The sequence below is a fragment of the Hipposideros armiger genome, unplaced genomic scaffold (genome assembly GCF_001890085.2).
Source record: "Hipposideros armiger isolate ML-2016 unplaced genomic scaffold, ASM189008v1 scaffold_592, whole genome shotgun sequence".
NCBI classification, from domain to species: domain Eukaryota; kingdom Metazoa; phylum Chordata; class Mammalia; order Chiroptera; family Hipposideridae; genus Hipposideros; species Hipposideros armiger.
This window is the reverse complement of record NW_017731942.1, coordinates 1,033,327-1,058,176: the sequence shown is the minus strand read 5'-3', so window position 1 is coordinate 1,058,176 and position 24,850 is coordinate 1,033,327. Positions and strand designations below refer to the sequence as shown.

At 44.5% G+C, this 24,850-nt stretch overlaps 1 protein-coding gene across 2 annotated transcripts in view; it reads right to left on the bottom strand.

Moving 5' to 3' along the window:
• The window catches only part of ERCC3 (ERCC excision repair 3, TFIIH core complex helicase subunit), a 45,419-nt gene extending 27,578 nt beyond the window's left edge, over positions 1–17,841 (bottom strand). The window contains exons 1-10 of one of the 2 annotated variants that reach the window (XM_019624552.1): positions 17,728–17,841; positions 17,161–17,366; positions 16,290–16,526; positions 14,628–14,677; positions 14,085–14,220; positions 13,769–13,933; positions 13,103–13,307; positions 11,571–11,885; positions 4,761–4,945; positions 1,722–1,924 (exon numbers count right to left, since the gene is read on the bottom strand). In XM_019624552.1, coding sequence (XP_019480097.1) covers positions 1,722–1,924; positions 4,761–4,945; positions 11,571–11,885; positions 13,103–13,307; positions 13,769–13,933; positions 14,085–14,220; positions 14,628–14,677; positions 16,290–16,526; positions 17,161–17,366; positions 17,728–17,755 — 1,730 coding nt within the window. In that variant the 5' untranslated portion in view covers positions 17,756–17,841. The remainder of the gene's footprint in view (positions 1–1,721; positions 1,925–4,760; positions 4,946–11,570; positions 11,886–13,102; positions 13,308–13,768; positions 13,934–14,084; positions 14,221–14,627; positions 14,678–16,289; positions 16,527–17,160; positions 17,367–17,727) is intronic. The other variant, XM_019624551.1, reaches the window with a different exon arrangement.
• Between the last annotated feature and the right edge of the window lie 7,009 nt (positions 17,842–24,850).

Sequence of the window (24,850 nt, the reverse complement as noted above, 5' to 3'; positions counted from 1 at the left end):
GAGATTAGCTGATGGATCTGACTCTACTGGGGGAAGTTTATGGCTGCATTAAGGGTCTAAAGAGGAGTAACAGAGTGCAGAGTAAACCAAACAAAAGCAATAATGAGGCAATTATAAATTCCATAAAAAACAAATGTTTACAAAAAAAGAAAATGTAACCCTAGTACACTATAAGCTTGGCTTGAACAATATTGACACCGTAAAATACTGTAACACTGAATACTAACTTAACCCCAAACATACTAGGAGGACAGGGGTCGGGGGAGTGGTGTATGTAAGAGCTAAATCCTCAATTCCCATAATAGGAAGTTAACAGGTCGCTTCTATAATTAATAATCAAGAAACTGCTATATAAATTACTTAGCAATATGAAGGTAAACAGAGAAGAATTGAAAGTAGCTGCCTCTGGGGAACAGGAATTGTGGGTGGGAAGAGAGGTACAAAGAACTCCTGTTTTCCATAATAATCTATGGTACTCTGATAAAAAATAAAATCTTTTGTAAATTAAAAAAGGTACAATTTCAGAAATTTAAGCAACTTAACCTTCCTGTGTCTCAGTTTTCTCGTCTATAAAATGGGAACAATGGGGCCGGCCGAGTGGCACAGTTGGTTAAGAGTTGGCTTGGGAGCACGAGCTCTGAGCAGCAGGGCTGCCAGTTCGGTTCCCACATGGGCCAGTGATGCTGCGCCCTCTACAGCTAAGATGGTGAACCTGGAGCTGGGCTGCTGTGAGTCGCCGGTGACGGCGCAGACTGCAGTGGGGCTGCAATGAGCTACAATGAGTGGCCGGCAGCCAGCGTGAGCGGCCCGCGGTCAGCAGCTGGCGAGAACTGTTGTGAGTCGCCGTAAGCGGCTGTCCAATGGCCAGAGACCAACTGCCTCAACTGGGAAGAACGCAATGATGCAAAAATACCAACATGGGCCAGTGAAGCGGCGTCCTCCACAACTAGACTGAAGAACAAAAGGACAGCAATTTGTCTGTTCCCCTTCCCTGATTCCCCAATGCTGTTCCCCTCCCCCAATTCCCCAATAAAAAAAAATATTTAAAATAAATAAATAAATAAATAAATAAAATAAAATGGGGACAATACAATGACCTCATATGACTGAGGTGAGGATTAAAGCATAGCTTGCTAAAGAGAAGGTGGTCTGAGTGCATTCTTCCCTCTGCATCTTACCCCACAAAGAATGAAGGCCCGTCTCCAGAGGGCCTTGCCTTCTGCTACTCACAGCAGCTGAAGCCCTGTGTCAGTGCAGCAGGAAGCTCGGTCCTCTTCCTCCTCACCCTGGTGGGGCTGCGGACTCGCGATGACTCTGGTGGGTGTTTTCTAAGAAGCTCTTTCTCAACGCCTGGCCATACCTGGATGCTGGCACAGTCTGCCTAGCTTTCCTGGTCCCTGGCCCACCTAGAGTGCTCACTCGGCCTGACATTTCCAATGCCAACTCGTGCCCACCTTTGGAGTCCAGCTATAAAGCAGCACGGCTCTTGCCCCTGATCCCTGGGCTCAGGGTGATCAAGCTCTCATGTCTACACGCTCTAACCTCTTACTCTAACCAGGCTCCTCTGTCTTGCCTAGTTTCTGAGACAGGGGCAACAGGATCAGAACCTTTAGATACTAGGAAGTTCCTGGGAGCTTCAAGAAAAAAACAGGCACCTTCTGCACTTTCACATGGGGAAGGTAAACTGGCTTTAGAGGCAAGTCCAACTTCTTTACCCTTACTTGTTCAGCCGAATGGCATACTCCTTGAGGGCAAACACGTTATCAGCAAAGACAATAATCTTGTCATTCCTCCTTTCGTGGAACTTGATCAGAAACTGGCAAGCTCTGAATTTGTTGGGATTCATGGTGTACAGCAAAATCCGCTTCTTGGTTTTGATTGCCACATACTCCCTGTAAAACTCTGGAGACATAGGGCACCAAACCTGTGATACAATAAGAATCAGGGATCAGTTTGCAAGTTTAAACATCACCTGATTGAAAACTTTTGAAGACCATTCATTTAGCAGAATTAACTTTAAAACAAATTAAAACAAAACCAATGTTATGTGAATTATCTCTCAGTATAACTGTAAACACACATACACAAAAAAACCAAATCTAGTACCTAACGCTGAACCAGGACACTCTTACATGTTAATCAGTTTATGAAGATTTTTAAATGTATCGATATCCAGGAATTATTTCCATAGCAGCCTCAAGTGAGGGAAACCAGATCTCAATCAGTGATGTAAGCAATCCCTCCCATTTAGATCACAGCACTGCATGCAAAACTGCACACACACTTCCTGGCTCTGCCTGTTGAGTGAGCCTTGCAATGAACACACCTAACACCCAGATCTCAGTATGTAAATTACATTCTCTATTGAAAGGGCTCCGTGGAGAAATGGCTGACTCCAGGACCAATGCAGGGCAAGTACTAGATGAGTCAGAAATATCTTGCTGGACCAGAAAGCAAGGAAGTGCTTAACACCTCAAATGGACATAGAAGCCACTTTGAAGGTAGTCCCACTGGTCACATCTGAGACAATCTGAGCATCCAAATCAGAATGGCAGTAACACTCCGGGGGGCCTCCTCTGTGCCAGGCCCTGTGCTTGGGCTATTGACAAGCTAAAATGAGCTCAGGGAAGTATACTGAAGTGCCATGAGTTTTAACGGTCTCAAGGCTGTGTACACATAAAAACAGCCCTCTGGGAGCTTTGCACTGAGAAAGGCCACAAAGCCTCTATCGACAGACTCCAGTGCCACTTCTGTGTGATCACTATAAACCATTTCTTCATGCTGCCACCACTGTGGAATTATCGGCCATCACTATATGCCAAACTCTGTGCTGAGCTCAAATCATTAAGTTCTGCTGTTAATATTTTCTGGTTTCCTCTGGGTCATATTCTGTTATGACTCCTACACTTCTTTATAACCAAAGCAATTCTCTTTTCACAGTAAAATCTTTAAAATCCTGCATTTTACAGAATGTGAGACATAAATGGCCAAAAAAAAACCATATAAAAAGATACTCAATGTCATTAGTAAAGAGGAAATCACAAATTAAGACCATAAAGGAATACCATTTCACACTTATGAGGCTAACAAAAATTAAAGGAAAACAATTCAATATTAGGTACTGGAGATGGAGCGACCTCACTCGCCAGTGATCAGTGTTAACTGGTACCATCACTTTGGAAAACAGAGTTTCCCGTGACATGACTAGGAGAGTGGACATCTGCAGAGTCTCCAACCCCACAATGCTACTGCTAAGTATATCTGCCAGAGCAGTGGTCTTCAAGCTTGGATCACTCTACATCACAAACTAAACATTCACACACATAAACGGTTTAAGGAAACAATATATACCCTTAATACATATTATGCATTTTGTTAGATTCTATTCTATCCTGGTCATGACCCACCAAAGTGATGTCACCACCTACTATGGGGTCACCATCCATAGTGTGAACAACAGTTTTAGAAAAACTCTTGACACAAGGGCCCCAAGAAACAGACACAATAATATTTGCAGCAATATTGTCATACAGCAAAAAAACTAAGCTCCAAATTTGTACAAGAAATAAATCAGAGGCTGCCTAGGCTGGAGTAGAGGTGGGGATTCATTACAAATGGTCACTTCTGGGGTAACGGAAATGTCCTAGAACTGGATTGTGAGGATAACTGCACAACTCTCCATTTACTAAAATTACAGAAGTTATAAATCACAGTACTTACAATTGGTGAATGTTATAGGGTAAGCTAAATCTTGGTAAAGCTGTTAAAAAATTTAGCAACCCAAATGTCTGTCAACATTAGAAAAGATTTTTGTATTTTTATTGCTGTGTAATAGTCCATTACATACCAAATTGTGGTATATTTGCACAATGGAATACTACAGAGCAATTCAAAGGAATGAATTACAGCTACATTCATCAACAAAAACAATAATGCATTGTGCAAGGCATAAAAATATTGAGCAAAAGACAAAAGTCACACAACATACATAACCCATTTCTATTTGTATGTACAGAAAGATTAAAAAGGTAAAGTGAAACAATGTATGTTTAGGGAATTATACACAGGAAGCAAAATAATAAGGAAAAGGAAGAGAATGACAAAGCTAAGCTCTAAGACACTGGTGCCCTGGAAGGGGTCACGCAACTAGAGAGGAACAGGACTCCCAAGGTCATGGCAATGCTGTCTCCTAAGATGGGTGGGGACTACAGAGACACAACTAAAGGGCAGGGAAGCTTTGCAATGGAGTGAATCTACTGCACAGGGTCCTCACACTCACCTTTACCCACCTTTCAGTACAAAAGCCACCCTACTGTAGCCATTTTAAGGTGCCAGGAAGAATTTCTGTTGTTGTTCCTTCTGAACATGTATTTTTAACATATACCTGTGCAGGTATTCATTATAGAACAATATTGGGAAAATGTCTTCTTAGAAATAAAATGATCAAGGTCACAGGAGCCTTCTGGGGGAATCAAAACCAACAGGCTTTAAAGAGCCTGGGAATGGCCTGGGTAAAGGTGAGCAGGAACACACTGAAGAGCTCACTTCCAGAAAGGAAGAGGAGTGTGGACTTGGAGCTGGGCTAACCTGGATGAGCAACCTCCCTTCACCATTTACTGGGTGCCCCCAACAGGATTTTGTTTCATGTCTGGGAAGTGGCAGAACACCGCCCATCACAGGAGACTGAGGAAACTGCATGAGGTGGCAGCACCTGTGCTCAGGGCCTGAACTGTGGGTCTGAGCCATCTCCCCTGAGCTACCTCCGCACACTGGACTTTGGCGATGTAGCCGACGTTCTGCAGCTCCATCCAGTTGGCTTCGTAGAGCTTCGGCCCGATCAGAAAGTTTAAGTCGACAATTTTGTCATCTTCCCGGACGAGCGTTGCAGTCAATCCCAGTTTGCAGTGGGCCTGCACGATGGTGAGCACCCGCCGGAACATCTTGGCTAGGGAAACAATTGGCGAGTCACACTGTCACTTGTTTAAATGCTCAAGTACTACACACAGCCTTGCAATGTACATTGGCCTATGACACTACATGGGCTAAGCCCCGGGTTTCTGGACCACAAGATGCTGGCTCTAGAAAAGAAGGATGGTATGGGAATGCCTAATCATCCCTGCTAGGCCTCTACAAAAGGAAGGAAGGAAAGAGCGAGAGGACAAAAGGGAGAAGCAACTTTCTGGAATCCCGCGCTCTTCCATCACCGAATCCCAAAATCCTGTGCTCTCCACATCACAGCAGAGCTGTCAGCAGGAGCACCAACAGCAACTTGAAACACGAACTACAACAATCAGCATGCCACTGAGCTCTGAATTATGCAAGGGATTTGTTCACCCTGAAACCTGTACCTAGGGCACCCAGGAGATGGCTGGGTATCTGGGGGATCAGAGGCGCAAAAGGATTCTTCCTACCTTCCCAGAAACCAAGAAGAAAACAGGGAGAGATGAACCCAGGCCTCCGACCCACTTTAGGAAATTCCCTTCTCCACACTCCTCCAATTAGCTTCATTTTGGTCAACTGGCAACTTCCTTCTTCATTTCTTTTGAATGTTCTACTTCTTTTGATTTATCAAATTAAATCAACACATAAAAGAGCACAAGATATTCATTTTAAAAGACCCAATTTATGAGTTTGCATGGCTCACCTTTTAAAAATTCTAATACTTGACCCCTGAACAACAGAACTTTGAACCACATGGGTACATAAAGGTTAACTGTATTTCTGATCCGAGGTTGGCAATCTATGTATGCAGAGAACCAACTTAAGTTATACACAGATTTTCGATTCACAGGCTCATTGGTGCCCCTAACTCCCAAGTTGTTCAAGGATCAACTGTACTCTGAAGGAAGGTTAAAATGTTTGAGTGATAGTTACCTTGCAATACAATTACATAAAGGTAAGGTTAATGATAATAGTGATAACAATGTGAAGAATGAGAGGTCAGACTGCACCAAAACACAAACCAAAAATGTAAGAACAGTGAAATGAGGGCTGGCTAACCCCAAGTAAATGTCCAGGTCTCACAGAGTTTCCAATATTGAGGCCTAACATGGTTTGCACACACACTTGGAAAACAAACAAAAAACCAGTGTCAGGGGCACCCCTAAGGACTGTGCCAGTTCCAAAAAAGGGTAGCCAAGGACCCCATACGAGGCCCCCATCAGAAACACATAGTAGCCACAGCCATGGAGACACCAACCTAATTGTGGGTCCAGGGAGGCAGCACTGGGGAAAGCCCAGGGATCGTGAACCCCTGCCTGGGTAGTGCAGCCAGAAACAAGCCCTCCCTGGAGCATCACCCTGACAGCATCGCTGTTATCCTCTCTGCCAGCACGACGGCCATCACAGGGAAAGAACATACATACAATGAAGGGCACAGCTCGATAAATTTTTCCACAGGCACCCGTGGAACCACCCAGGTAAAAAGGAGTGTTCTTAACACCCGTAAGTCTCTGTTCTGACTCCTGTCAACACTAGCACTCTCCGTTAAGGACACCATGACTGACTTCAGGCATCAATGAGGACGTCTGCCTCCTTTTCAAATTTCATAAAAATGGAATCAGAGTATGTACTTTTTGTGTGGCTTGTTTCACTGGACATTATGTCACGGTGGTCACCTGACATTTATTTGTGTGATTCTGTTTGTCCCTCGCACTTTGTCTCCAGTGCCAAGCACAGAGCCTGCTATTTAAAAAAGGCTCTCGATAAATGCTTGTTAAAATAATGAAATTGGCACAGTGCCTCCCATGCATTAAACACTTAATATATGCCAAGTGCTATAATAACAACTTCTTGTTAATACAATGACTTGATAGGGCGCTTTTTGGAAGATGTGTAAAAGAACACAGCAGTCTTTATCTTTTGAGATAAATCTTAACAATTTACCATTCTACCTAATCCAATGTGGTAAATGTTTAACAGTGCAGAAACTTACTCTGATTTGCTAGAATTCCCTTATTTAACATTTGCTCTCTGGTCTGTTGCGCGTGATCAGGTTATAGGGCTTACTGGGCCTGAACTCAAAATCCTTCAGAGCTATTTGGTTTCACTCTTCCACTCAACCAGGGACAAGATGACCCAGTGGACTATAGGGAAGAGACAGACACACATGGCGAGGGTGAAATGTGGGGCACACTGCTATAACCTTACTACCAGGTAACCAATCCCAAGCCTGGCTGCCACCCCCTGGGGCCTAAGGCCCAGGTTAAAGAACACCAACATATACTAACTATAGTTTCAAGCCTTCCTAAACTTCAAACACAGATGGTATTGTTATGGGCCAAGCAAGCAGAACCCCCCCCCCCCGAAAAACTTTTAAGTTTTCTTTCCTATAGATATGTTAAGTCTCCTCCCTAGTTTCTTTCTTAGTTCCTTAGCTCCTGGCTTTGATTACTCTTCTAATCAGTTTCTGAATCCTGGACTAAAGATTGCTCCTAGCCTGAATCATAGAAGTCTGCTAGCCCCCTGCTTCTTGATTGTTTTATAAACCAGTTTCTTAATCATAAACAATAGACTGTTTTTAATCTGAATCATAGAAATCTCCTACCCCTGCTTCAGATAACTACTTAAAAGCCTGTGACTTCCCAACATCCCCCAAGCCATTCTAGACCTAACTCTTGGATAATTCCATCCCAGGGATTAAATAGGTTTTAACATTTCTCCAGGCCAGTAAGCCTAATGATTCTTTCCAAATCCATTCTGAGCCCAGCTCCTGGACAACTGATGTCACCTAAGTGACAGGTTGAATGGCCACAGGCTCTATAAGAGCTAATGGATTTATTAATTAAAATCTATTTTTCCTCATTCAGGAGCCTTGGGGATACAGATGATACTCCAGCAAGATCACAACCGAAGAGGCCAACACAGTCTTCCAGGTGGATCTCGAGACCCCTTCCTCTCATCTGAGATCAGGTAGGGTGAGAGTTCCGTGACTCCCCCAATAGGCAGGGACACCTCTACACCCCTGCCCAGCAGGAAGCAGATATAGAAGAAAAGACTTCCTGTCCCTCAACTTCCCACAGAGATTTTACGGGGATCACATCTCTCAAGGGGAAAACAAGGCAGGCAGTTAGAGGCAGGCACTGGGTCTCTGCATTCCCGCATGTCCAACACAACCCACAGAATGCGACGATGGCCCAAAAGACCTCCGCTGTCCACCCAAAACTTCCCCTTTTCATTGTAATTATCTACTCCTGTGGGGAAATAATTGGGTACAAAATACCTAACTAGATTAGATCAGTCACCCACACATGTGCAATCTAAAAAGATGAGGTAATAACCTCTTGTCAATCACAGGTGTAAATCAAGTGATCCCACACCCAGACCTCTTTAGAGCCCATTCTAGAGAAAAAAGGATAAAAACTCCAAGTCCTTGCCAGTCAGTGCCTTTTGAGCTTCCTTCGCTCCGCCCTCTCCAAACTCTTTAGTGTACTTTTTCTCCAAATAATGCCACGTTGGGCCTTGAGCAGTTTTTCTCTGTACTTGGCCCACTCCTAATTTTCTGGAGTATACTATCTCTTCTAATAAACTTTCTTTACTACTTTGCTTTGGTATATTGTTCAATTCTTTGCTCAAGACACCAAGAACCTGTACATCGCACCGAAAAAGGCCCACTCTCTGGCAACAATATGATTTTCTATATCATCAATTTCTAACCCATCCAGACCTAATGCCCGTCCTCTTCCAATTTTTTTTTCTTTTAGTTTAATTTTTAAATTATCACACAATAGGGCTGGCCGAGTGGCACACTGGTTAAGAATTGGCTTGGGATGCCAGCTCTGAGCAGCAGGGCTGCCGGTTCATTCCACATGAGGGCCAGTGACACTGTGCCCTCTACAGCTAAGATGGAGAACAACAGCTCTACATGGAGCTGGGCTGCCGTTAGTGGCCGGAACAGCATAGGCTGCAGTCGTGCTGCAGTGGGTTGCTGTGAGCTACCGTGAGTGGCTGGCAGCCGGCGTGGGCTGCCATTAGCCGCCGTCCAATGGCTGGCAAGCGACTGCCTCACCCGGGAAGAGCGCAATGATAATACCAACATGGGCCAGTGAAGCGACATCCTGCACAACTAGACTGAAGAACAAAAGGACAGCAGCTTGTCTGTTCCGCTTCCCCAATTCCCCAACGCTGTCCCCCTCCCCCAATTCCCCAATAAAATCTTTAAAAATAAATAAATAAATAAAAATAATAATAAATTATCACACAATAAAACTGACCTTTTTCTGGGGGTAAGGGGTGGGATCGGTTTTATAAATTTTAAACATACACAGATTTGTGTAACCACCACAATAATCAGGATACCGACTAATCCATCACCCCAAAACCTCCCTCGTGCCCGCCCTTTATAGTCACACCCTCCTCACCCCATCCCTGGCACCCACTAATCTGTCCCCATCACTATAGTTTTGTCTTTTTAAGATGTCCCATCAAAGGATCACACAGTATGTAACGTTTGGGAAGGGCCAATTCCCTCAGCGCACAGCCTGAGATTCGGAGAGGCTGCTGCATGCGACAAGTGCGTCCCTTTCCAGTGCTAGGCAGTGTTCCCGTGGACAGACACACCAGTTCGTCTCTCCAGTCACCCACTGACAGGCTTGTCGACTGCTACTGGGTTTTAGAGATTATGACTAGAGCTGGAATAAACATTCACAAACAGGTTTTTGTGTGAACTGATGTTTTCATTTCTCTAGAATGGACACTAGCCCCAGGAGTGGGCCTGCTGGGTCACATGGAAATTTCCTAATAAACTGCCAAACTTTCCCAGAGCAACTGCACATTCTACACTTCCTCTGGCAATGCGTGCCAGTTCCAGTTGCTCCATACTGTCAGTACTGGGTATTGTTGATATTTTTTATTTTAACCACTCTAATAAGTGTGTACTGGAATGTCACTGTGGTTTTAATTTGAGTTTTCCTGAGGGCTAATGATGCTGACGTCTTTTCAAACGCTTATTAGCACCTATATATACTCTTTGGTGAAAAGTCTATTTGTGTCTTTTGCTCATTTTCTAACATTGTTGCCATTGCCTGAATGTCCAAGACGCCATTAAATTAGCATGTCTAACGCCTAAGTGTCATTCTCCAAACCTGCTCCTCCTATAGTTTTCCCCATCTCTGTGAATGTCCACTCCCTCCTTCCAAGTGCTCAAGCCAAAACCCTTACAGTCACCCTGGACTTCTGTCTCTCAGCTCCGAGATCCACCCTGTCGACCTAACCTTCAAACATATCCAGAATTAGATCACCTTTGTTCTTACTGGGTCAAGCCTCTTCTTGGGATTTCACAAACCAACCCATGTAGCTGCTTCTACCCTTGCTTCCTTCAGTCTATTCCAACATAGCAGTCAGGGTGATGGTTTTCTAGTGTTATGTCAGACCATGTCACCTTTGCTCAAATCCCTCAAATGGCTCCCCACTACTCAGAGTACAAGCGTTACCATGACCTATGAGGTCCTACAGCATTTGCCCCAACACACTACCTTGCCTGCCCCTCTCCAGCCTCAGCTTTGCCTGTCCTCCTCTCTGTTCCTCTCTAGTCACAGGGCCACCTTGCTGCTGTCGGGCCATGCCAAGCACTTTCCCACCTCAGGACCTGCACCCTGTTCCTTCTACCTGAGAGACCCCCTGATCTCTATGTGGCTTGCTGTGGACATCTAGGTATCTTCAGACACCCAGACGTGCTGGAGGAGCTCTCATTACACAGAAAAAAACAGATGCCAGAGCCATTTCACAATATTTTGAATACTCCATGTGAAAATGTCTCCGATTTCACTTCCTTCAGAGTATCTCTAATTGACACTTCATTTATCAACAGTTTGTCTGATCAAGAAAGGTTTGCCTGGAATAAAAGAAACACACTATCCATGCATGTTACAACGTGGATGAACCATCATGGGAAGTGAAAGAAAACAGATACAGGAAAATATACCTGATTCTGTTAATATATTATTTCCAGTAAAGGCAAGACTATGGAGCTAGCAAGCAATTAGAGGGCTGCCTGGGGCCAGCAACGAAAACACTGACTACAAATGAGTATGAGGGAGAGGTTCTAAAACCGGACCACAGTGACAGACAGCTGCACAACTCCATAAACTTACTAAAAATCGTGAGTTGTATCCTTATAGTGGGTGGGTTCTATAGTATATAAATCACATCAATGTAGCTGTTTTAAATAAAAGATTCTAGTTCTGCAATACTAGAAGTAGGGCTTCTGTAACATATTAAGGATCAATACTACAGCCTTCAAATAAAACAAACAACACTACTGTAAGGACTTTACAGTGTTCCCAGTCATTTCTGGAAGACAGGCTGCCAAGCTGAACTGCAGCAATAAGACAGAAAAAGAAAGAAAAGTACCACTTTCTGAAGGACCACCTGGGCCAGTGATTATGGAAGCGGGGAGTGTGCACACCTGCCGACTCCCCACCCTGACCCAGCCCCACATGCTTAGGACTCATTTAAAAGCTTTACTCAGCCGGTCTCTCCAGCGAGGTGGGTGTACTAGTCCCTCCCTCAACCCGCAACGGAAATCAGTGTGGGTCCACACTGAGTGGGCAGGTTACTCCCACCCTGCTGACCTGGGATGGTGTGTACTTCGTCCAGTATCATGAGGCCCCACTCCTGAGTGCGGAGCCATTCCATGACCCGCTCCGCCTCCCAGGACCGCTTGGTGGTGTGGCCCAGCATGGAGTAGGTGCTAATGGCAATGGAGCAGCCTATGGGCTTGTCCTTGGCGTCCGAGGTAAAGCGGCAGATCTGGCTATCGTCGATGGTGGACCACATCTTGAACTGGGCTTTCCACTGCTCCACAGACACAGCTGAGTTACCCAGCACCAGACAGCGTTTTCTGACAGTGCACGCAGCTGTCACACCAACCAGGGACTTGCCAGCACCTAAGAGAAACCAAAAAATAATCCCACCCAAGGTCAGGTGGACATGAAGGACAGAGACACAGTGACTAGCAGCACACGAGTCTGGGCAACTGCACTGATCACAGCTGACACTGCAGGGCGTTTGCTGCTCTGGACCGTTTCTTCTATATGAAAAGGAGACATGCCCACTTTATATACAAATATAAGAAGGAAAAGAGACAGTTGCCAGGCCCTGCTACGACACTCTACATGCATCTTGTTTAAATGCTAGAATCTCAAAACAAAGCAGAGGTGAGAAGACACTCCTACTGTTGCCATCTTCTGTGGGAAACTAAAGCCACAATGTAACCTGTGCGAGGCCGTGGGAAGAGGTGCTGCTGGGTACAGTGTGCCCAGCACACAGACTGCACAATGGAGGGACTCAGGAAAAGACAGCTGTTATGACTGCACCACAAACTGGGCCAAGAGGCCAGAAACCCAGGAAGTGCGTACACTACTGACAAAGACAGACAGGCAGAAATCCCAGGAACTTCCGCATTTACTGCTATCCACCATTTGAGGATCAAGATAAAAACCAAGCTATTTCTTTAAACAGCATTCTTCCTTTACCAGGAACGTGCATCAAAACAACTCATGGAGCTTTAAAAAAAAACAGGAAGAAGAAGGCGAAGGCACAGGCCCCTTCCCTGGAGACTGTTCCCCCTTAAGTCTGGGACAGGGCCACTAGTGAGTCTGTTGTCACTGCTGCCATGAACCTAGGCCAGGAGCTGACACGACTCAGGACAATGGTATCAGACAGGCCCTTTTGTGGCTATGCACAGTATAACCAGCTGTCCAGGAAAAAGCCAAGTGTCTGTGCTGGGGACCTGCTCACGCACAGATTTACAAGACTGTGAAAACCAGAACCTCACCCAGCTGTAAAATAACACCATCTCCACACAGCTCTCGTCCCTCACATTGTTTTCCTTCACTGCCCTAGATTTTCACCTCGCTGAGGTGACTTATTTACCATGTGTCCCTGCCTCAGCAGGACGAGCTTGAGGTCAAGAGTTGTTCTGTCCACCATTACACCCCAGTGGGGGGGTCAGGACCCTGCACACAGGAAGCACTCAAGTTATCTGTCAAGTCATGTGTCAGAGTCACCTGACCTTGGCCATCCCATGGCCAAGTATGATTTAGAGAAAGGCGCAGAGAGCAGGAGGCAGCCTGGACATCCTCTTCATTTGGGTATCACTTACCACAAGGAAGGACAATGACACCTGACCGTGCACGCCCATTCCCAAACATCTTCCGCAAGCTCTTCTCCTGATAAGGTCTAAGGACAGCTGTGGGTTTCAGATCAATGTTGATATCAGGGTTAACAGAATCGTTCCGGAAGTCATATTCGGCCAACAGAGGGTACTCCAGGTGGATACAACGTTTCTGGAGCTCCTCAATCATCTCCTGGGGAGTGAGCACAAAGGAGATTTTAAAAAAACCTTAACTCAAATGCATGTTTATAAACAGAATACATTCTAAGGGACCCAGTGGTCAAAGAATGGCAGTTTATCTACACTTTTGCAATTTCAGATCTTGCTTGATAACAGCTGGTTAAAGCATAGAAAGACAACGCAAATTAAGGGCAGAGACAAAATTAAATCCAACCAGCCAACAAAAATGCCCCTCAGACACCGTTTCTCACGCTCCCCAGGAGCTTGTGAAGGCTGACCCACCAGCCTGAGGAATAGGACACTCAGAGCTCACTCAATTAGGAAAAATAATGCTGTGGCCCAGACACCAAAAAGGAGAAAGCAATTCAGGAGACCAGCATTATTTCCTCTCACACAGACTGCAGAGTACATGCAGGGCTGGACCAGCTCGACACTGACTTAGAGAGGGAAACAGGAGGAGGTCCATTCACTAACCTGCTTGACTTCAAAAGATACTGTCTGTGTCTCCTCTTCTTCTTCTTCATCTTTATCCATTTGCTCATAGAAGTCAAACAGGTCTGTGGGAATGTCAGACTTGCCCTGCGGATCTGTTGCCCGGGAAGTGGAGGGCCCTCCACTGCCCTCAGCAGTCTTAGTAATCTATAAAAGAAAGACAAGGTCTGGGTTCGCATATTCAACCCCCGTTACCAACAAGAGCCGAAGGTGCAAGAAAGCTGGGGGACCAACAGGTTGCCAACGCTGGGCTAGAAGGCTGGGAGCTGCAGTCCTAACTGACTCGGGAGCCACATACAGCAGATCTGCTTGTGAACGTCTCTGTGATGAGCTCGGTCGCCTCCCCCTCAGGGCTCCTCAGGCGGCATTCCCGAATCACTGGATCCTGGAGAAGATGCTGGATGACATCGGGGTGGGAGCTTTCAACAAAGTACCTACAAGAGACAAGGAAGGAGGTGCCTACTGGTACACCATCTTCAGAAGGTTCCATTGCTCAATTAGATGGTCTGGAGACTGTGGCCTCATCCCTCTCTCCTTTCTCTTTCTCCCACAACCCTTTGCCAAATCTGAGCTAGGAGCTACTGGCCATGATAGTAAGGGCTGTGGACAAAGACCGACTTTGAAGACAAATAAGCAGGGGTCTGAGCCCCAGCTCCACTGCTCAGGGGAACACGGTGGCCAGTGAACAAGTTTCCAGGTTTGGCCACATCACTTTGCTTATTCCTTTTATTACCTTACTCAGGGGAGTAGGTGTTGGTGTAGAGCAGGCAGTCCACAAACATTAGCATCCTAATGCTTGGTGTGAAAGAGCCTCAGATGGGCCTGTCACAGAATCCCTTACCTGTTGTGCTTCAGGACCAGCTTGACCTTTCCGTAACTGACAGTACACAACTGCAAGGAGCGACAAATCAAATGGCAAAATTAGCAGTATGCAGCTCACTCAGACATTCATTACTGGGCACATCCCAATGCCTACCAACCAAGTGAAGAGTGCACGTTACGGCAGGAAAACCTCAAGGGCCAGGTCTGTCTAACTGAGCTTTTCTATGAGCCTCTTCTTTTTCAGAACAAAACCTTTCTCTTGCCTGGCTAATTCTGATGCATATCCCTTCGTTAATAAAACACTGCTTAAAATCTGTATTTACCTTTTCCGTTTCTTCCCCATCCCCACAGGTTCATCCTTACACATCAGCATTACTCCAGCTCCCAGCACAAAGCCGGCCAGAGTGTGTGTTCAGTAATGGTTTGCTGCATACATCAAATGCAAAGCTTCCTGGCCTCCTTACCAGCGTCCCTATTTCCCCAACTAGCATATGAACTTCTTGATGGTAGCGAATACAGCGTACATCCTCCCAGGTTCCCAACAACCTCTAGGATGGAATGCAGCGAGGTCATGTGGTAGAGACAAGCCACCACTCAGCTCCAGGCTGTTGCCCCCCTGGATGTGCCCCTGCACCAACACCTACATCACTGCATGAAGCTCCCAGCCAGGACTGAGCACAGAGGGAAACTGACGCAGGCTCAGCCTGGCAAGGTGCAGGCCTTTGTCCTGGATGGCCTTCCACATCACAAGATAGGGGAACTCTCTGCAAGGCGCCTGCCAGGTTCTGTACTGGATGCCTGTGGCACTCATCTTTTGCCATTCCAGGTTTGGGGGTCAGCACAGGACAACGAAAGCCATTGTCCATCTCTTCTGAAAGGCACTCACCTATCTCTCAGAATAAATCCAAGCATGTGCAACTGCTCTTCACATGGAATGCTACCCACTTCAACATCTGAAGTTCTTTTGACTCCCCATAGTGCAAATTGTTGACTATTGCCTGGTACAGGTATTCAGCCTTAGATCGAGTTTACCATCTGCATTAGTCTACTTGGGCTGCCATACAGAACAGCACAGACTGGGTGGTTTAACAACAGAAACTTATTTCTAGAAGGCTACAATCAAGGTTTCTAGTAAAGGCTCTCCTTCTGGCTTGTAGAGGGCCACTTTCTTGCTGTGTGCTCATGTGACCTCTTCCTTGTGTACACGCAAAGAGAAAGGGCACACAGGCCTTCTGATGTCTATTCTTATAAGGACACTAATCCTGTTGGATCAGGGACCCACTCTTATAACCTCATTTAACGTTAATTATTTCCTTTCTCCAAATACAATGCTTTAGGGGTTAGGGCTTCAAAATATGAATTTTGGAGGGGACACAATTCAGTCCATAACACCATTCACTCTGGGTTGCATTCCCAAATAAGTGTGGCCAGAATGGGCCTGAATCCCTACCTCCACTGTGTGACTACCCGCTGGCTAAGAGCAGCTCATGGCAAGTGTGGCTTCAGAAAGAACACTACACTGGGTGAAAAGGAGAAGCAGCTGGGGAATCAGTTAGTATGCTCCCCATGCTAGACCTGAACAGCATCTTCATGATGGCCACAGGTAACAGTGTGGAGCACTCATCCCCAGTTGTACTACATTAGCAAGGATGACAAAAAAACAGTCTTTGCCCCCACTTGCCTTAATAAACTGAATAATCCCATCGGGGACTCCCGTCTTGCTGAGCTTCCTGAGATACTCAGTGATGTCACTGGTTTGCAGCCCAACGCTGACAGCTGCATACAGGGAATAGGCAGTCAGTTTGTACTCATGCACATGGGTTGGTCGGCACACTGGCTCTGCAATAGCCACCAGGAAGTCTTGAGCATATTTGTAAACTGGAGAGAAGGCTTCTAAGAAAATATGGCCATCAGGAGCCTGAGAAACACCACACAGACACAACAGACAAGGAAACTAATGAGTTGCAGAGATTACTAGACTCTTTCCCATATCATTATCTGTGAAGGATAAGCTGCCCAAAAAGCAATCATCTAAGCTATCCAACCACAGGTCTATTTTTATAAGTATTCCTTCAGCTAACTGTGGGTCCTGTTACTTTAATCACATACAAAAAGTGAAGAAAACAGGTTTCCAAAGTCAGGGAAAGTCACCTTCCTAGCCAGTAAGTTACCCTTAGGCTAGATTTCAAATGAATGCAGAACATTAATTACTTCACGCTGTGCAAAAAAAGCTGCCTAGCAAATATGTGTCTCCAATTAATTTTTTAAAATGGGGAATTAAAATGTTACATAATAAAAGCCATTTATTCAGTAGATAAAAGTATTCCCAACCCTGTGGTAGAGGTGGAGACAAAGGGGAGTAAAAGGGCAGGTTAGAGATGAAGGAAGTCCAAGTCCAGGCAGCACAGGTGTGCACACCTGCTCATCACTATCTGGGCTGTTCACACTGCACGTGTGAAAGCTGTCCCAGCCAGCTCTGATGAGCAGCCTGCATTTCTGTTTTGGCTCCATAAACTCTTGCTGAGCCCTGCTCTGGCTGACGGTATGCTTACCACCCAGAGGGGCCTGGAGATGTGGTCTTCCTTTAGTGGCATCTGCAGCCTGTAGTCCTTGGCTCCGTACTCATCCAGTTTGGTGCTGGACTCATCCACCTGCTTCCCGGCAGCGGAGGGGACCGCCTCCTGGGAGTCGTTCCCAGGGGCGTCGTCTTCATCTTCTTCCTCATCCTCGTAGTGCCGCTTCTTGGACTTCTTCTTATCTGCAGATACCGACACAGACGTCAGCCCAGCAGAAGCCCAGTCTTCCCTGCGCCCTGCCTAGCGGCATATCGGGGAACCTGGCAGCAGCGGGACTCCACTAGCCTACACACTCCCAGCCAGGGTCCACCTCCGGCCGCCACTTCCGGCCGTGGCGTCCTCTCTCAGACTGTGCCCACCCGGCTCAGGACGCAGAGCTGCCCAAAGGTCAAGGATCGCCACCCGCCGGCGGCCCGTCGAGACCCGGCGTGAAGGCCGCGAGGGACCCCGGGGTTCTCTACGGCCCAGGAGCCCGAACAGCCCGGACGGGACGATGAGCGCGATGAGTACGGGCAGCCCGAGTGCGCCCACACCACCTCTCACCGCGGTCAGCCCGGTCCCTTTTGCCCATGGCGCGGATAACCTCTAACAGCCCGTGCTGGCTCCGGTTGTGGCGGCAGGTCTGAGAAACTTCCGGCTCACCCCGGAAGTCTTTCTGCATCCATACAGGAAGTCCCGCCTCTGGGCTCCGGGGCACGGATTGGGTAATTCAGCTGGCCCTTTTCTCCCATCCTTTCCTCTAGTGACTGGAGTCTAGTCAGTGTAGTATTTATTGAGTGCCTGTTTTGATCGCGAGGCACCGTTTTAGCCGTTGTGGTAGGACAGTGAACAAAGTAAAGGCCTTGGCTTCCTGGGACTTAAATTCCACCACAGAGATGTGGGAAGTAAACAAATTTGGTGTTAGGTGCTATAAGGAGAAATAAAACAGGGCCAAGAGTGACAGGCAATGCCATTCTAAACAGTGTGGTCCAGGAATACCTCTTGCAGTGGTGTTGACCCAAAGATCTTTAGAAACTGAAACTGTGTCCTATGTAAACACCAAGGAGGAGCAATGTAGGTAGGCCTAGGCTGCAGCCAGCACAAATGTGAGGGCAACACAGGTTTGGCAGTTAAAGAGTGTGGACGGAAAAGGGGCCACAGGTTAAACCTGACAAGCTCAGGAGACTTGAAAATAACCACATAGGATGGCATGAACATAAAAATTCCTGACTAAGATGGGCCATGGTGGGAAGTCACAACCTTGGCCTGTAGCTTCCTTGACAAAGGTCAATCTTTACCTTAAGCCTATCTGTTGTCTTTTTGCATTTAAGATAACATACCCTTGGAATGTAAGAGTAATCCCTTTCCAGAACCCCCAAGGTGCACAACCACACCAGAGCAAGACACTACAAAATCCCTCATTGTTACCTTGTTCCCCAAATACTACCTCTATGTGCTGTAAAATGCTATTAACTATGTTGTATCCACCAGTGTAAAAACTCTCCTTTTTTTTTTATCCAATCCCAGAGATTTCCCCGCTTTGCTTTCTCCCACCCCCTTAATCTACAACCAATGGATTTCCTGTAACCCTCCTCCTTTGATTCTACTGTATAAAATAAGTTACACAGCGGCCATTTTCTGGAGCATTTTCTCAATCTGTTGAGATTTTGCTTCCCGGCAATTGTCATCAGTTTAAAACAGGGCCCAGTTGCCACCCCCATAGTACAAGCCTCTCCATGTCCCTGGCCTAACCTTTCCTTGACCTACCTATAACTCAACAATAAATCATCCCCCTGTGGCTTGAGCTCAGAATGTCCCCTGTCCCACCCAGTTCCCATTTTAGAAAATTACCTGAAATTTATTAATACCCTTAGGCTTATTGATCACAATCTCAATGGCACCAAGCTGATCCCATCATTGTTCCTGGGCTGCCTCTGGAGGAACGCCCAGATTTTCCCTTAAAAACCCCAAGCTAGTCTAAGAATGGTAAGGCAGTTTTTGCAGGTGTTAACCTGCTGCCTTCTCAGCCCACCTGTGCTCTGATAATAAATGCTTCTTCTATGACCCAACTCCTGTGTCGATCTATTGGCTGAGCGGCGCGGGTAGCACAAGCCCTGGACTCATTTGGCCTCTGGTTTCAGTTTCTGGCAACCACAAAGGGCTAGCCTCGAGGCTCCTCCAGTAAGTCTTTCATCTTGTGGAGGGTCTTCGGGGCTGCCTGGGACTGAGTGGATTCGTTAGCACAAGACTGACCTCTGGAAGCAGCTGCTGAGCGATTTTGCTTACCAAGGGGGGACTTTGTGCCAGGGCCCACCCATCATGGATGCCTTTTTTGCTCAGTTGGGATAGAATAAGCATTTGCTCTGTTTCCTGCCTCTAATTATTGGTTCAGAAAGCAGGGTGGCCCTGATGTGCGCAGCTGGAGGATTTTGCACTCACCATCTGGGGGTCCTCTTTGAGGGCCATCTGGGGGTCATACTGGCACCAATAGGTGAGATTGCAATATCCAACAAGGCATAGTACCCCCACCAGTAAGGGGCTCTGGTTGCAAGCTTGCTCTGGTTATGGAAGCACACTTGTGGTTGGCAGCATTGTTCCTGGGAAGTGGGACCCGTCTGCCACACTGCAAAAGCTACCATGTCTGGTTTCAGTCTTTGGGCATCTGGTGATCATAAGGCCACATCTGGTTTCTGGTTTTAGCCCACTGGCCGATTGATGATGGTCGACAGACCATGTATATAAAGTAGGACAACATCACATCCGAATCTGGCACCTAGCTAGGTCTGATTTATCTGGTGTTCGGATCCGAATATGATTTTTCTAGTTTTTGTCTGTCTGATCCAGGGAATAGTTGGATCTCTATCTGTGTGTGTAAGTTTGTACTAAGAGCAGCTGCATTTGTTCCAGCTCAATAATGGGATCTAAGGTTTCAATCCTGGCTGGGAGACCATTGGGCAAAGTATTAGGCCATTGGCAAAACTATGGCTACGAGTCATTGACCAAAAGAAATTAATGTTCTATTACAGTACTGCTTGGCTAATGTATTGGGTTGTTGGAAAAATCATGACGCATTTTCGCAACAAAAAACAGAAAAAATATGTCATGACTTTTCTGACAACCCAATATATGTTAGATTCTGGAGAGTGCTGGTCACTCAATGGTTCATTGAATTATTATACTGTTTTACAAGTGGAATTGTTCTATTAGAGGACTGGGAAATAGGATGAAATTTCTTATGTATAAGCCTTTATGATAGATTCTGAAAAAAAGGGAACTAAACTGATAGTTCAGAGAAAAGGGGACTCCACCCATCTCCTAATCCACTTATAACCAGGAATGCCTGAGGCTGGGTAACTGAAGGAAAAAAGAGATACTTTTAAAACCAAGCAGCTAATTCTCTGAACCAAGCCAGACCCCCTACCCCTTGTTCCAGTCTCTTTGAAATTCTAGGGCTAATTGCAAGATCTTAGAGCCTCTCTACAATTGTTAATAATTCTGTTTATATGTATATAATTTCTGATCTGTGATTGTTTGTATTTTATATATAATGTAGTGTTTTTGCCTCCAGATGGTATTACTAGATTATATTTGATTGGCCTAAAAAAGATTAAGCTCATATAAATTTAAATAAAAACTAACTCAAGTACTTTTCAGGATCACATGATCTAAGAAAATATTTGATACTAAGGCTGGTTTAACTTTTGGTTAAATAGATATGTCTTTTAAGGTTATTAACATTAAATATGGTATCTTGTTTTATAAAAATAAATTCATGTTATCTCTGTTACAAAATTTGTCAAGAACATAGCTTGGGTAATAATTACCTTTGAAATCTCAGAGTTAAGAACTAATAGAATGTTAACTGAAAAGGTTTTAAATGAAACTTTTGATTAATAACTATACAGTGAGGATGCTTTGACAAGGTTTCTCAGCATCTGTTGGTAACTTAAGATTTCAGTTAAATGCTAAAAATTATTGAATATCTAGGTATTTCAAAATAATGAAATACTAAAATGTTAATTATTAGGTAGGTCTGAGTTCATCTATTTCTGGCTTCTTATCACAGGAAAGCTAAAAGATTAAGATCTGTTAATAAATATATCTTGTATTTTATTACAAAACCTATACTTCTAAAGGTTGCAAATGTATTGTGGATTTGCTGATGGGAATATTGGTTACTTGCTTTTAGTTGTCAGTAGAAATTAAGGTTCTGAAGGTTATGGATTCTAATTAATATGAAAAGAAATGATGTATGTTTTCAAAGAAGGTGTAAGGTATGGAAATGTATTTTTGAAAGAACTGAAAAGTAGTTTGTCCTCAGGATGGTTATTTCTGAATGAGAGGAGACAAACTAAGCAGGACTGGGAAGGTTATAGAAGGTTTGTAAAGAAAAATCTTGAGAGAATTTTATATATGGTTAAGCTTGAAATGTGATTAAATTTAAATATCGAAAGTAAGCTAGTACAAAATTAGTTAAGTTTTCTCTCTGCTAAATAAGAAAGTTTGTTAGACTATTTGGTTTGCTACTAATTTTATGAAAAAGTTTTCTGACTGAAAAGCAAAGATTATGTCATCAAAATAATTTTATGTTTTATATTGTTAATTAGGTCTTCAGTTACTCAAGAAAATTAAATCTAAGAACTAAGTTTTGCTAGTTTTGTAGCCTCTGGAGGAATGCCCAGATTTTCCCTTAAAAACCCAAGCTGGTCTGAGAATGTTAAGGTAGTTTTTGGAGGTGTTAACCCGCTGCTTTCTCAGACCACCAGTGCTATGATAATAAACTCTTATTCTGATAATGAACTGAACTCCTGTGTCGGTCTATTGGCTGAGGTCTATTGGCTGAACAGCGCAGAGAGCATAAGCCCGGGATCATTTGGTCTCCGGTTTTAAGTTTGGCTCAAATAAACTCTTACAAGCTTTCTCTTAGGCTGGATGTTTTTTTCGTCAACAACAGTATGGACAAAAAGGGGGCTCTTTAATAAATATGACAAGTCCAGTGACACAGAGAACCTCACAGAGTGGTATGATCATAAATTCCTAACTGGACATCATGGTGGGTAGTCATGCCCCAGGCATATAACTTTTAATTAAAAGGCTTATTTTTGCCTTAAGCAGGCCCTGACCATTACTCTTATGCATTTAGGTTAACACAACTTTGAAATGCCTCTTTTTCAGACCACTCGGAGGAGTAACCACCCTAAAAGAGAGCTCATAATCTTGTTAACTATCCTGTAATCTAATCCCTGATTTGCTTTCTCCCACCTTCATGTAATCTTCCTTACATTCCCTACTTAATCTCCAATTTAAAGAAACTGCAAACTGTCATTCTGGGAAGGGTTTTTTTCAGTCTGTTGAGAACTTGCTTCCAGGTATGTTGTCAGTTTGGCTCAAAGAAACTCAAATGAACTCCTAAAAATTCTCTACATCGACAAGAAGAAGCTGAGTTGGGGAGCAGTGTGGCTGGGAAAAGTGGGGAAGAGGACATATACAGTATGTGTAGAGTAGTGGTTCTCAAAATGGGGTCCCCAGACTACAGCAACATATGGAAACTGGTTAAAACTAATTAGAAAGGCACAAAAGCAAAGTATCCAACACCACCCAGACATATTGAATAAAATTCTGCAGGTGGGGCCCAACAATCTTGTCCTCCAGAAGATTCTGATATAGAGCCTTGGAGGCCATTATAAAAACTTCGAATTTTATTATGAAATGGGAAACTACTGGAGAGTTTTGAGCAGAGAAATGAAAATCTGAATTAGTATTAAAGGATCACTCCACACTAGGTACTCTATTGAAGATAGACTTCACAAGGTGAAGGGCAGCTATTGCACCACTCCAGTTGAGAAATCGCTGGCTTATCAACCCAAAAATGCCAACACCAAAACATATCATAATTAAAATGCCAAAGGTTTAAGACAAGGAGAGACTCTTAAAAGCAGCAAGAGATGAGCAGTTAGTTACCTACAAGGGAGCTGCCATAGACTGTAAGCTAATTTCTCAATAGAAACTTTGCAGGCCAGAAGGGATTGGCACGAAACATTTAAAGTGATGAAAAGCAGGGATCTATAACCAAGGTTACTCTACTCAGCAAAGCTATCATTTAGAATCAAAGGAGAGAAAGCTTCCTAGACAAGAAAAATATGAAGAAGTTCATCACCACCAAACCAGTACTATGAGAAATATTAAAGGGACTTTTTTAAGAAGGAAAACAATTAAAAATATGAACAAGAAAATATCACACACAAAAAAATTCTCACTGACAAAGGCAAAAGCAGTGGATCAACCAACACTAAAGCTAGCACAAAGGTTGAAAGGTAAAAGTTGGAAGATCATGTATAATTGCAACAGTAAATTAAGGGATACACACACACACACACACACACACACACACATACACGAAATAAAAAATGACAAAAACATAAATGTGGAAGGGGTGAGTAAAACATGGAAGTGATTTTAGAGTGTGTTTGAACTTAAGCAACCATCAACTTAAAATAGACTGCTATAAACTTAGTTTGGTATATATGAAGCACATGCTTGTTAACCACAAACTAAAACTCTACAAGAGATGTACAAGAAATAAAAAGGAATCCAAACACACCACTACAGAAAGTCAACTTACAAGAGAAGAAACCAAGAGAATAAGAAAGGAACAGGGAACTACAAAAACAATCAGAACCAGGAGTCGCCGGCGACGGCGTAGGCTGCAGCCTGTGCTGCAGTGGGCTGCCATAAGCTACCATGTGTGACTGGCAGCCAGAGTGAGCGACTGGCAGCCAGTATGAGCTGCCAAAAGCCACTGTGAGCGGCCGTCCAGAGGCCGGCGACTGATCTGCCTCACCCGGGAAGAGCGCAATGATAATATCAACATGGGCCAGTGAAGCAACATCCTCCACAACTAGACTGAAGAAGAAAAGGACAGCAACTTGTCTGTTCCCCTTCCCCTTATTCCCCAATAAAATCTTTAAAAAAAAATTAGAAAATAAAATGGCAATAATTACATACTTATCAATAATTACTTTAAATGTAAATGGATCAAATGATCCAATCAAAAGACAAATTGAAGGGGGTTGGACAGCATAAATACGTAGCTGCAGTGTTGCCACAGGGACGTGGAAAACAGTTCGAGGAATGTAATTGATGGTGTTGTGAATATTTTGTGGGGTGTCAGCTGGTCACATGTCTTGCTAGGGAGACCGCATCATGGATGGGGAAGGGGCTTGATCACTGCACTGTACACCTGAAGCTGATGTTGTATAATATTGTATATCAACTATAAGTGAATATATATATATATATATATATATATATATAGTCATGGGACGTGGAGTATAGTGTGGGAGTGGAGTCAAGGGAATTGCAATAGATATGTATGATGTTGGGGGGAAGTGGGGCAGTGGATTCGGGGAGGTGGGTGGTCATTTCCAGGGGGTAAAAAGTATAACTATTGCACTGTGTTGTACAGCTGAAACTAATTCTAAAAATGTATTTCGTAATAAAAAATAATTAAAAGAAAAAAAGAAATTGATAAATAAGATGTGGTACATATGTACAGTGGAATATCACTTGGGCATTAAAAAAATAATGAAATCTTACCATTTGAGACAACATGGATGGTCCTAAGGGTAATAAGCTAAGTAAATAAGTCAGAGAAAGACAGATGCCATATGATTTCACTTATATATGA